The sequence below is a fragment of the Aphelocoma coerulescens genome, chromosome 2 (genome assembly GCF_041296385.1).
Source record: "Aphelocoma coerulescens isolate FSJ_1873_10779 chromosome 2, UR_Acoe_1.0, whole genome shotgun sequence".
NCBI lineage: Eukaryota > Metazoa > Chordata > Aves > Passeriformes > Corvidae > Aphelocoma > Aphelocoma coerulescens.
The window spans coordinates 142,702,895-142,717,217 of NC_091015.1; the positions used below are offsets into that span (position 1 = coordinate 142,702,895).

Sequence of the window (14,323 nt, forward strand, 5' to 3'; positions counted from 1 at the left end):
AATTGAATTTAGTCACTGGGTTGCAGCAGGCATTTAGGGTAATTTTTAATGTATGAATGTTAGACTGATCCAAGTTTCCCTGGTAAGTAACAGATTAGACATAAACAACAAGACATTTAAACATGAAAATATGCAAGCTTAATGATCTACCCTGCCATTAAGGTCTGTGGATTTATAGGGGTTATTTCATCAATAAGAGAAACGACACTTTAATGTGGAAAAAAATCAAAGGGTGTTTAGAAGCTTATGTGAAACACATTTCATCCCAGGCATTCACTGGCACTGAACTCGTACCCAAGCAGAGCCAGTGCTGTGCAGAAGTGCGCAGGTCAATGGCCTGGGGCCTTCTAAGTGTTGGCAGGGACCGACACGTGAGATAAATTTCCTACTTTCTTTGCAAGGACTCAACAAAGAGGAAGCTCATTTTTCTCTGAGCAGTTCTTGTTAACAAAGAATCAAACCAGACCCAGGAATAACTGGCTGGTCAATTTTAGGCACAGTTGGCCTTGTCCATTCTGGACAAAAAAATTATACCTAAGTCTATCTGTTTGATCTGGCCTTATGGTTTGACCCTTTCAAGTTCTGTACCTTGTACTTTTGGAAGCTTGATCATCACTGGATTTGATCTTTGCACATCAGTCTTCCTTTTTTCTTAGTTTTTATCTTCTACTTTGACAGTGCTGCTATGGCACTGAAGTGTGCACTTGTCTCCACACCAAGCTGTGTATAACATAGTTTTTGTGGGATGTCAGAGCATTTCTCCATTCAAGCATATACTGTCCTCTGTTTTACCCTTTAGAGCTTTATTCCATATAAATGGAGACATTTTAACAGCCAGTTGAGCTTTGCCACTTGTCTGACTGGCACGTCAGTGATGTGGTATTTACCACATCACACTCGTAGGTAAATTGCGCAAAGTCTCTGTGCATACTCTGGGGTTCTTTGCCTCAGTTTGGGATGTTTGAAATGTTTCCTTTATTTGATGGTCACTGTGGTGGTGTCTGATAGCTCATCTCATTCCCAGAAGTCTGAACAGCAGTAAGGAGATAGTTTAGGTGGTTTGTGGTAAAGATTTCCATTCTTGTTTTGCTTGAAAGTCTGTTGGGAAAACTGCATATCTTCAATGCAATCCCAAGCAATACTACTTAAAAAAATGGTCTGTGTCAGCTCCACTTACTTGTGTTTGACTGTGACCTTGTTACATGACTTTTGTTAGGAAGAAGAGAGACTTTTTTGACCTATATTCTCTTGCAAATTCTTGATTTTTACTTCCATTGTCACACAACCTGTGGAAAATTGGGAGTTCAGTAGAATTAACTTAATTCTACCTCCTACAAAACCAGGATTTAAGCATGTCTTCCTGGTGTTCAATATATTTATATATAAATATTAATTTTCTTACTGGCTTTTGAAGGTGTTTTATAAGTACACCTTGAGAGTGAGAGAAACAGCCCTTGTTTTGTGCAAAATGTCTCCCACTTGTACCTGGGGGTTTCTGAACATTATCTGGTGTCCTTCCAAAATTGTTCTGCTGTGTAACACTTATGTTTTGAGCTACACAGTCTGAATGAAGGTACTGGTAAGCTGCTTATAGCTTATTCAGTGAAATGCAGAGACAGGATCAAGGGCAACTGATAGTTCTCATGTAGATTATTGTGTTGGTTGCAGATATTGGCTGGAAAGCTTTAAATGTGTCACTCAAGGTTGATCTGGATCCACCAAGTATTTTCATAGAGAACTATCTGTACTAAGGTCATCTTCAGATGACCAAGATGAATATTGCCAGCTTTCCCCAAACCACCTGCAGTGTTTGCCCTAAATCCTTGTGTACCTTTTTCAAGACATGTTTGTCTAATAAAATATACTACCTGTCTGCAAATGTTACCTTGTCTATGCTTGAGGATCACACCAACTGAAATAGTGCTATTATAATTGTTAGCTCACAGTTCTTAGTATTATGCTTTATAACACGCATGCTTTTTCTCATGCTAGCTAAAATGATAGAAAATTTTCATTATATATTACTTATATTTCCATTCTTCATTTATGTGTGAAGACTGATCAATAGAATTATCTGTTAAATTAGACTCACAATCCAAAGCTCCTCCTGGGTTAATTTACAGGTATTTTTAGGATTTTTAGAGAAATTAGTCTGGGGTTTGGTCTCCAAATCCAAGATGACCTTTTCAGCATTATGTTTATTTCATTCCACAGGAGTCATTAAAACGGGTAAAAATAGTTTCAGTCAACAGCCCGTTAGTCTTTTTGAATGCCAGAAAATTTCATGCTGACCTGTTAAAGATAATCCAGAAGGATGGCATGAGCAGCCAGGTATGTGATATTGTAAATGAGGTGGGATGTGCTTTATGCTTCAGTAATCACCGTGATTGGGTTGAAGATCGTGTTTGCTCTCCTTGCATTTCTTAGAGAATGCAATCAGATACTGAAACAAGTATAAAAAAGTAACATTAGAAATGATTCATTTAGAATAAAGCTAATCCTAATCTTAATCAGATTCAGTATGGACTATTCTCATATTACTACTTGAAAACAGTATCTCTACTGTTTCTGCTTGTGATCCTGTAAGATACATTAAAGCACTGACCCCAAACTCCAAAATTTCTGCAAGAACTTACATAACCTCAGCTAATGTAAGACTGGGATTTAGACAATGAATAGCTTTCATATTTCAACAAATATGCTTGAATAAAATGTGATTTTCTTTTTTTCTGAAAATAAGTCCATGAGAGATGGACGCTTCATTTCTAACTATAAGTTGTTTCTTTTTCCTCTTTTGCACTGATTGTATTAGAAAAATAAACAGCACACAAATTACATATAACATGTTTTTGGAGAATATTCCCATAAGTATAGTATTTTCCAAGTTTATTGGCACATAACTACTGCAACTTCCTGCAACATTTCCTAAAAGGCAAAAAATAAATTATCATTTTTCTTTCAGTACCATGAAGACGTTCCAATACTATACAATGCTTACTGTAGACAATTTCATCCAGTTTGGCCAACTGGGCTGAGAAAATCACAGCCATGCCTTAGATGGGTTGTTAGGACAGCAACATGTGTCTATTACCTCTGCTGTCCCTTGACAAAGAGTTGTGCTAGCCATATGCACATGGATGGGTGGAAATTCAGCTCAGAAAATGTGATGGTTTTTTCCCTTGTTTTTGCTAGGCTGACTGATTTGGATTAGTATGATAAAAAACCTCCAAACAGAGAAAAATTACTTAGGATTTGCATGGAATTAATTAGAGTCAATTCAAGAAGTTAATTTAATAAGTTAATTTATACATTCCTATAAGGGAGGTTTTATCCTTTGTCTCTTCTGTAAGGTACTCAGCAGTACAGCTGCCTGAAACACTGTGCTTCTTTTTAAATTTTTCTTTTGTTTAATAAATGTCTTTCTGTAGCACATAATGGGTGTGAAAAAAAAGCAGTTTCAAATTTTTTTCTGTGCTCTGTTTCTGGTTTTAATTCATGTTTCTACTGAGAACTTGCATATTGAAATAATTATTATAAAAATTCTCCAGATAAATGTAATTTTTTAATTAATTTACACATCAAAAATGTTCTTACTAAAATATTAGTGTAGCAGATGAGATTGCAGCAAGTAGAAAATTAATCAAAAGTTAATCTTATAAAATCAGTGCCTAGAATTTTTCTTTTCAAGAACATATCTCCCATCTTTTGACCACTTCTTAACCACAAAAACACTGTATCCAAAATATGCTTTCTAGTGAATCCAAACATGACAGAGGTTGCGTCATGTTTGGAATGAAGTGCAAAATATCAGTTTGAGAGTGTGCCTCAGTATTCTTCTAAAGTTATACCAGAAAATACTATACATCCAACAGGCTGTTGCATAGCACATGATTTTGGAGAGAATGAGTTAACTTTGATACTGAGAAACAGAATTCTTATGTATTGCATTGATTTTCTCTTGTTACTGTGCAATGGGCTAGTTTTCCTTGATATGTAAATCATTTGTTGCTTTTATTTCAGTGTGAGCAGAACACATTGCTCTGTTCATTTTCCAATGGAAGTTGTCATGGTGAGTTTATATCTACAAATCATATTAAAACCAAGATGGGTGTAAGTGTGCAAAATGGCTCCACATTTTTCTATATATTTCTAGGTGCCCACAAGTTTTATGGAAACAAATATTTTCAGTTAGACCAAACATTCAATGAAGCATGAATGCTAAACAATCTTAAACTATGTTAACTTTGGCCTAACAAGTCCTGGTTTTCATTCTGGTTTTGACTGACTTTTTAAGATTTCAAAAGCAGGGAACCCCATAAAAATGCCTTTTCTACAGGAGTGGAAGGTTCTAGTGGACACCTTATTGCCCATCACAGGGGGGTTGGAACTAGATGGTCTTTAAGGTCCCTTCCAACCCAAACCATTCGCTGATTCTGTGTCTCTGCTTGTGGCACTGGAATTACGGTGTGTGTAAAGAGACATGTATGTAGTGGGGGAAACACTTCCCGTGTTGTTGCCTGGACTCATCCTCAGACCAGGCTGAAGAGACTGTTTTGCTCAGCTCTGGTCTTGGGTATTTTTGGCGTTCACAATTGGTATGAAAAAGTAAAAGTAAGATTAGAACCATGTCAAATCTTTGTGATCTTTAAAGCCACATAAGAGAAAATCTCAGAAAATGTCAACTCAGTTTTCAGTGATGCCATAACCACCAATATTATACAGTATATCAATACAATACAGTATATCAATACAATACAGTATCAATACAACATATAATAAAAAACCCTAGAGGTTTATTTTTCAATTAAGCTGGATAACTCCACTCTTTTCACATTTTGTAACACTTAAACCAAATCAGAGCGCATACATTCCCACAGGAGAGCTGCAGCAACCTTTTGCAGTAGATACTTTATACAGATGACTTCATTGTGGTTAGAATTAAAACAGTGTTTATTTAAAACACTTATAAGCATTAAGGCCACGGTAGAAAATTTGATTTGGAAGCTGTTGTCTGATTGTTCGTGTTTGTTAACTAGACTCAGGACATTTTTATGAAACTACAATTTAGTTTTCTTGGGGGTGACAGAGTGCTTTGCTGTAGCATAGCAACCTATGAAAATGGCTACTGAAGATTATATTGTATTTTATTGACTATATTGTAAAATACTATGTCTGAGAAGGTCTTACCAGTACATATTTCAGTCATCTTGAAGATGAACTGGTTTCTCATATTACAAAAAGTGGCAGAAGACACAAGACGTCTTTTCTGAAAGCCGAAGTCCTGCCTTGAGGACTGAAGTGCTGTTTACTTGTACCAACCAGTCTATGGTGATTCTTCATGGGGTCTTTAAAACAACAAACAGAGAGAAAAAAGAAAAATCCCTGTAAAGAGAAAAGCAAAATGTGGAACTTAAATTTTCAAGAAGGAGGGGAGCATGAGGACACAATCCTTAAGCCTTATGGCAGTTGTCCAGGAAAGCATGGAAATTTATGCCTTTGTCAGAATCTTTCCTTTCTCCCTTTGGGAAATACTGTCTGTATCAGCACCAAATGAAACAACTGCTCTTGCTCATGCCACTTTTACAAAGAGGTTGCAGGTCTTTGCCTACCCCCTCATTTAGAGGCCAGGCATCCTCTATTGCAATTCAGGATGCAGCAGGGAATTTTTACACTGAGCCTGGGAGATCACATGAACCCTTTCTGGGTTTCTATGACAGTAATTTCAGGCAGGAGGTTCCCCTTAAAATTCTATATTTTTGTTTGTATCTATTCATGTGTGTTGGACAGTACAAAGACAGTAAATGTCTGGAGATGCAAGTCCAAAAGTCTTTGGCTCTCAGACTACTGTCAGAAAGGAATTACCACCATTATAAATTTGCATAATGTGGAAATTCCAAGTCCCCTCAATAGTTTAAAATCTTTACCTCTGCTCTGCCAAAATCATTTAGCTTAACTCGTCTTTACAATCAGAATTCCTTTCCTTCATATTTTTCTTTTCTTTTTTTTTCAGTTGCATGCATTATGATAACAAACATTTGCTCACAGAAAAATATAAATAAGTGTGTATTATTTTCTAGTTTTCCGTTTATGAATGCCAGGGATCATTTATCTATGTGCTAGTTCAGGATGCATTTAGAGCAGAGTATGTTTCAACTAAACAAAAGATGGCCTGAGGTTGAAGAATGAGTATAAGACCTTTGCAAATCTTACCAACACAATTTTCTTCTCCAGCATCAATATGTCATAGTGTATTAAAAAATTAACCAAACAAAAACCAGCATAGTAAAACCTTAGGAAAATGAAATGCTCCACTTTACATATGTCTTCCTTATGGGTGAATATTAAGTTAAGCCATAGGCAGGTGTTTAAGTACTATGGAAATCAATGTCATATCAGGACTTAAAACAAAGAGATATATTTTCAGTGTATCCCATGAAAAATCTTCCAAAGAAGCCAAGCTGACTCATTGAGAAATTCAAATTTGAAGAAACAATTGTTTAATTCTTGAGACACTATTGCTGCCTAAAACGTCTCATTAGTATGTTCTGCCTGTCATCACTTCTTTCCATTGCCCTACATGTTCTTCACTTGAGCTTCTAAAATGTGGTATTTTCTTGCCTGATAGCCTAGCACATAACAGTAAAAGTTTTACTGTGATAGTTTGGCTTATTTTGTTGCTCTATCATCATTCTTATATCCATTTCTTAAGTATTCTCCTTTTAATTAAAGTTTTTCATTTATCAAATGTTTAGGTGAGTCGGTGCAGTCATGTCACAGTGAACGACGTGTTTTGATATTAGACTGCAGTGGACTGAATTTCTTTGACTACACTGGAGTCTCAGTGCTTCTTCAGGTATTCATGACATTAGAAACATTCTGTATATGTTATAATTACACATATGAGTTATTGGGGCCAACTACTAGTCACTTCACCTATATCAGTGGAGAAATATTTCACCCATAGAAAATATAAACACAGATTTGGTATTAAATTGTACTGTGTGTATATATAAAATTACATTAAAATATTTCTAAATATTTTGGGTAACAGTGCAAATGTACACATCTGCAAGTAATGAAGATGAGCTTCAGAACTCTTTTTTTTTTAAACTTTGTTTAGGTCATATTTGACCCTGCTGTGTCAGTTGTAGAGACATGTGTAAATTTACTGCTTTAAAGTTTCGGCTATAATTCTGTGCTTTTATCTGTGTGCTCATCTTTTGACCTCTGGCTTAGCAGAAAGTAGATCTCCAACCTTTCTCCCATGGGCGACATATCTTGCAGACTGGGTTCAGGCATTGCAGGAGCTCCAAGATGCTCCCAGAAGACTAAACCCAGTAATCACTGGTTATTGGGGTGAATGGAACTAAATCCAGGTGGCAGCTGGCCTCAATTGGTGTTCCCCTGCGGCCAGTCCTCTTTAATATCCTTGTTGATGATTTGGACAAGGGGATTGAGTGTACCTTCAGTCAGTTTTCAGATGAGACCAAGCTGGGTGGGACTGTTGATCTGCTGGAGGGCAGGAAGGCTCTGCAGAGGGATCTGGACAGGCAGGATTGATGGGCTGAGGCAGACGGTAAGAAATTTAGCAAGGCAAAGTGCCAGGTCCTTCTCTTGTGCCAACCCTGTGCAGTGCTACAGGCTGGGGGAAGAGTGGCTGGAAAGACACGCATAGTGGTGGACTTGGCAATGCCAAGTTAAGGCTTGGACTCGATGACCTTAAAGGTCCTTTCCAACCTAAACAATTCTATGAGTCTATGGTTCTGCATAATAAGCAGTTCTATATAGTGGATAAATATTATGTTCAAAAGCTGTTTCTTACACTTCCATCAGATCTGGAGTTTAAAAGTTGTGTAGTAACTACAGAGTTCAGTGGGTATGGAAGGTTTGGTTTGCATAATTTTTGTGAGTAAGATAAAGGACTAGATGCAAACTTGGGTCTTAGCCCAGGTTTTGCTTGCCCTAAAAATCTTTTCAATTTACTGCAGTGATTGCACAGTGAAGGAAGTGTTGTCTTAAAAGATTTTAAATTAGAACTACACATATAGGCATGGATATAATGAAAAAGAAAACTGGAAAAATAAGGTTAGCGGGAGTGACTCTTTATTAGCTATCCCTTAGAAATATAGGGCATTCAATATAGTATTAATTTAAAAAATAATGAAACTGATTTCCAAAAGGTCTTAGAGACCTCCAAATTACAAATTACTTTAAAGAAGTGTTTGACAAATTTTTGAGAGGTAAGTCTGATGTGGGCTGTGAAGAGCACAGGTTGGTAGTGCAGCCTCTGGATAAATGGTTGGTCCAAAACCAAGTTGCTCAGAGAGGACCACACTCAACATGTCCTTGTTGTTACACTCCTTCCCAAAATATCATCACTGATGCCAGAGATGGAGGATTTTTGAACTGAGTAAGGTTTTTGGTTTATTTTTTAAAATAGAGTATTCTGATGAGGTCCTCACTGACTCTCTTCTCTCAGAATTCTTCTACTTCATATGGATTATTTAAAATTTTTTTGATGCAGGAACTGCTTTGGATATTCCCCATTTGGCAGAAAAATGCCCTACTCTGGTTTTGGAGATATTTTCACTTTTTTTTTCTTTAGCTTTCTATCTTATTAATATTTTGTCTCTGTGGAGTTGACCAGTTTCAAAGAGAGAATAAAGAACAACTTAGTTGTAGCATGATAGTTATGGTGTTTTTTTGATAAAAGTCTCAGTTTTCTAGGTCTGATTCCTGTCTATGTGGACTGGTAGTAAGCATATGGTAAGGGCATGGGAAAACACGTTGAAAAAAGAGAACTGGAAATAATACCCCTAAAAATTACAGTAAGAAAATGCAAAATTGTTAATCACATTCAGTTTTACTTCTCAGCAGAGCTGTAGAGTACTGTGAAGAGGTGGTAGGAAACAGATGTGGCTTGGTAATGTTTGCATTATAGAAGGGCTCACTCTGGTGGCTGCTGGCAGTACAGCTGCAGCAGCACTCCGGGCTCTGCCTACCTTGAATATGGGTAGGCAGGAATTTCTGTGTATTTTATTCTCTGTTGGTACTTAAAACAGGGTTGTTTTTTGGTTTTTTTTTGGTTGTTTTTTTTTTTTTTTTTTTTTAATTTCTTGTTTTCAAACATATAGATTTACGTGGACTGTAAAAACAGATACATCGATGTGTTGCTAGCACACTGCAAAGGCAAGTATCAACTTACAGTAAAAATTTTAACATGATGGTTTATGTATCCTCACTACCTTCTCAGTGTTCATGTGTTTGTTTTATTGCAGCTTCCTTGATAAAAGCAATGCAGTACGGTGGAAATCTTGAATCTGAAAATCCAGTATTTTTTGAATCTATTTCTTCAGCAATTGAGGCCATTCATATTCACAGGGTAAGACTTTTAAGCAGGAGTAAGTGAAGCCTGGAGGGCTTCTTGGATGCTCACAGCAATTTGTTAAAGCCTGGGAAAGTCTTATTTACCCAATGAATCCATTGTGTAGAAATTTTTTATCTGTCTGCACTCTAAAACTGGTCCTCAGCCTCAGGAATGCAGTTTTCCATTTTTTTTGCTGCTAGCACTCTCTTCCCATTACCCTGTCTCTTTTTGCATCAACTTCTTGATCTTCTATGGTAGGTCCAGAGGCACTGTGTTGTGGTGCTTTAATCTGGGCTCATTCTCCACTGGAAAGATTTATGTCATCTAGAAACACCTAACGCAGCCTCTCGGTGAGACAAATTCACCCACAGCCAGCTCTGCGTTACTGAAACTACACTCCTGTTTCTCAGCCTGGGGTGCTTGAAGCTGCTTCACACAGCACCGCACTGGTCTGACTGAAATGCTTCTGCATTCTCAGCAAGTTTGGTTTGAGACAGAAATCTTGTCTCTGCCCTGCACTGTAGCATGCTCTGCTGGCTCACTGGTGGAAAGAGGGGAATTGCACGAGGAAGAGAGAACTAGAGGGAGAAGGGAGGCTTGAGCATCTATTTACTTGCTCAGTTATACTTGCATTCCTTTTTAAAAAGATTGTAAACATTTCTTCTTGAACTATGTGATCCTTTTCCACTGTCATGCCAGTGTAAGTGAGCATGCATTACAAGCAGTGTGCTTTCCTGTGGTTTTATTTACAATTCAAACATGGTTAGAGCTTGGCTCAGAGCCTTCTCCAAGAGACGTTAAACTCATCATCGTCTGTGGTTTGGTTGTTTGTCTTTTTTTCTTCACTTTGTATTTTACCAATTAAATTAGAGTTGCCTATGGACAAAACCACTTTCCATTGATTTATCCAGATTAAGGTGAGTTGGCACAGCTGGTCTAGTGAATTGACCAGAAAAACATATTCTCTTCAGAGCTTTTCAACATTTTTCATTATGTTGTCCTACAAAAAATAATTTACTGAAATGGTAACTGCGGGGCAAAAATAACGGGGTTGGCTATTGTATATTTTGTCTGGGTCTGATTAGATGAATTAGAATGATTGTTGTGTTATAAAATGCCTGCATTTTTTATTGCTATTAATTAACTTTCCTAACATTCTTGTAAGATAGTTATGTACTAGCACTCCCATTTTATGGAAATGGGACATGGATAGACCAGGACAAACGTTCATAATGAAAAGCAGTAGTTAAAACTCAAAGTCCACTTTTTTAGGAACTGATTGCTTGTTTCTACCAGAGCTGCTAGGCCAATCAAATCTCCGTATAGTGGCTCAGCAGTTTAGTCTGAAAGGCTTGCATGCAGTCTCAAATTTTAAACATAATTATGAACAGTATATATATATATATACTGCTGACGCTTCTTCTTCAGAGTATTCTTAGTACGTGCATCAGGGATTTTTATGTGTTCATTGTGTTTAACACCTGAAGATAAGGTGGACAGGAGTGACAAGGCAGGGTGATGGCAATAGCAGCACCACACTGTACCTACCAGTCTATGTACTCCTCCTGTGCCTTTTTAAGCTGCTGAGGTCAGTAGGACTTTTGAGTGTTAACATGACAGAACCGGCAGAATAGGATAGGAAAATATGAAGAAGGGGCTGGAGACTAACAGAAAGTGATTTGTTCTGATTTTCATTTCAGCTTCCCCATACAACAGGAAATAGTCTTTCACTGTCAGAAAAGTACCGGCAAGAGGGCTTTGTGGCTAATTTTCATCTCTGATGCTGTTCAGAAATGCAAAGATGTTCTTATCTACATCCTCCAATGAAAATGTTGTGTCATTCTCATTTTTACGTTTATAAATTGATAAGAAACTTGCCTATTACTTTATGCAGTTAACTAATATTTCAAAAAGTTATTTACTATTTTCATAATGGTGGCATTTTCAAGCTTCATCTCCTAATTTTATATTATATTCTAAGAAAATATTATAATACTTTTTTTTTCTGTTTCTCTCAATTTAGAATTACAGCAAGTTCAGTGAACAGAGTGAAGTGTGATGCCCACCCATTGAGCATCACTAGTTTCATCTGCTCATATTCAAAATGAACTACATCATGCCTTCTCCTTAACTTTTTTCTCCAGTGGGTCTCATAGATGATCTTTTATATGCCATGTATATTTAGTACATTCAGTAATGACAGATCTGCCTTTCAAAAAGAAAAATCTTTCAGATGCAATCACTCAGAGAATGTTCATGCAATTGTTCTACAGTGGTTTTATATAATATTTTTATATACATTTAGATAAAAATTATTAGAAAGCAGACACGAGGTACTAACTGTGTTTACCAGTTAGATGTATTCTTTTAGATATCTTCTATTGTAACATTAGTTGTAATAAGCATTTGTAGTTTTGTGTATGGAATAGAGACATTATGAATTCTTAAAAGAGCATGCTATAATTGATACAGTATCCACAGGAAGGCATATACCAATGCATACTGTTTCTAATGGCTTTACTTACTCTTTCCTCTGCTCAGGCCAGCCATTTGCAGTAACAGCATCATATCACAGCTATCATATGCTTCCACTTTTTTTACTTGGCTTTGTATGCTTTTTAATGCCTGCCCAGATCAATGGGAGAACTTGCAAGTATATGCAGAGAAGGCAGATGCATGTTGACTAAGAACACTGGATTGCTTCCCCTCTATTAGTTGTCTTCTGCTATTATGGTTTGCTACATTTTCAAAGCCACAGGTATTCTGTAGCTGAGGCAGCTGAGAGGTGATTGTAGGGACACATAAGGTGTGGGCCACATTTCGGCCACAATCCTGATGTGCAGTACTGTGTGTGAGCACACAAAGTGGGTGGAGGAATTCACAAGTTGAGGATTTGGTTTGTATTTATGAGTTTTTGGCAATCGTGTTAGATTATATTATCAATATCATGTTATATGGCAACATATAGAGGCCTTCCAGTACCTGAAGGGAGCCTACAAGAAACATGGAGAGAGACTATTTACAAGAGCATGTAGCGATAGGACAAGAGGGAATGGCTTCAAACTGAAAGAGAGTAGGTTTAGATTTGATATTAGAAAAAATTTCTTTACTGTGACAATGATGAGGCACTGGAACAGGCTGCCCAGAGAAGTTGTGGATGCCCTAACTCCGGAAGTGTTCAAGGCAAGGTTAGATGGAGCTTTTAGCAACTTGTTCTAGTGGAAGGTGTCCCTGCACATGGCAGGGTGTTGGAACCAGATGATCTTTAAGGTCCTTTCCAACCCAGGTTATTCTACAATTCTACGTATGGCTTTTTTCTCTTGCCTTTGTTCCCTTATGTGAACACCAGCAGTAAAATGTGAGTTGAGCAAAAAGGAATCAACAAATGAGAAAGATGAGGAAGTAGGATTTTTTCTCATAAACTTAAAAAATCTATGGAAGCTAAAGGTAAATGAATATGGCACAGCCATAATGGCCATCTTAGCACTACAGAGAGGAGGGAAGTACAAGGATGCTTTGTGCAGCTGACACATATAGGCAAAATCTAGTGCTAAGCACTCTGTTTTCAGCAGCACTTACATCTGTATGCTCTGTCTGCCCAAAGCTGCTGCCTGCAGGAGATGAGGTGGCTCATGGAGTGACTTTTGCATCTCTACACAGTTAAGAAATTGATAAGCTTTTCCTCAAGTCTTGGTAACTCCACACTACTAGATGACAATGGGAGAAAGCCATGGGTTTTTCTGCCCTTTCAGTTATGAGTGACTCTTGTAGTCATTCTCTACTTTGTCCCACAGATAACCACAAATGTTCTGTACGAGTTCTTCTGAGACTGCTTTGGTAATTACTATGCAAAAGGTTGATAAGTAACTGTGAGAAACTCATTATACACAGGAGAAATAAATTCTGTGTACTGTCCCAAGCACATTAATTTCAGATGCTGTAGTTGATTGCAAATGGCTCATTACATCACTGGACTCAGTAACAGGCTATAACATTTGATTAATAATTTCCTCAAACAGTTTTAGTAATTTATTAACACTTTAGAAACTATTTACAATGTACTTTAATCGTAGAAGCATCAATTTTATGTCACAGCTGAATGGAGATTTCTACTTAACTGCAAACTGAATAAATGAATAAATGGTATCTTTTCTACTAGGTTCAGCATTTGTTCTTTGTCAGCTAAATGTTTTTTCTGAAAATTTACAGATAAGTTGATTAACGAAATTGTCAAAAATAGGGTCTTTAGCAAAGATAACATCTACCAGGAGACTTTCACTTTCGTTCTGAATGATCTTGTAAATGGAACAACACAGATACTTTTAAAATTCCATGTAGTATTAGCCTTTAATGAAACCTTCTGCATTTAATGATCAATTTTGTAGTGCTTATGAAAATTGCTTCCAATTTTTACTGCTTTCAATAGGAATAATTTTTGCCCAGTTAAATGGCTGTTTTAGGGATGAACATTTATCTCCCATTAGCTCCAATCTTCCAACACTGGGTTTTGGTATAGTTGTAATATTTCTGTAATCTATTTTGCTGCATATAATAAGTCTAAATAACTTTCCGAGAGTAGTTAATTATATTCCCTGTCTGACAAGTGGCATCACTCAAGATAGCTGTTTCTCAGCAGAACAGAGTGTTTAAGGGACATATGAAGGTAGCTTCCCTTTCAATTTCTTCTAAAATACCTGTACTGAGTTTAAGCTCTGTCAAACCAGAACTGCTCTACAGAACTATGGGCAGTGAGTGAGAGAGTGTCATTTTTTTTTTACCACTGACTTAGAAGAGCAAATTGCAAATTCATTACTGATTCAGTTTCCATTTCTCCACCACCCACCCTTCTGAGCTATTGATGTTTACTAAAACATGCTATTGTGCATTGCCTGTCTTCAAAAGGCTGGGATGCCATACCATCAGACCTCATGGATCATGCTTCATGTCCTCCCTGAG

At 37.1% G+C, this 14,323-nt stretch overlaps 1 protein-coding gene across 1 annotated transcript in view; it reads left to right on the plus strand.

The window, feature by feature from the left end:
- SLC26A7 (solute carrier family 26 member 7) overlaps window positions 1–13,504 on the plus strand; it is a 77,057-nt gene extending 63,553 nt beyond the window's left edge. Inside the window, exons 14-19 of the mRNA XM_069005082.1 lie at window positions 2,215–2,331; window positions 4,021–4,069; window positions 6,753–6,853; window positions 9,135–9,189; window positions 9,279–9,382; window positions 11,391–13,504. Coding sequence (XP_068861183.1) covers window positions 2,215–2,331; window positions 4,021–4,069; window positions 6,753–6,853; window positions 9,135–9,189; window positions 9,279–9,382; window positions 11,391–11,426 — 462 coding nt within the window. The 3' untranslated portion in view covers window positions 11,427–13,504. The remainder of the gene's footprint in view (window positions 1–2,214; window positions 2,332–4,020; window positions 4,070–6,752; window positions 6,854–9,134; window positions 9,190–9,278; window positions 9,383–11,390) is intronic.
- The last annotated feature ends 819 nt before the right edge of the window (window positions 13,505–14,323 follow it).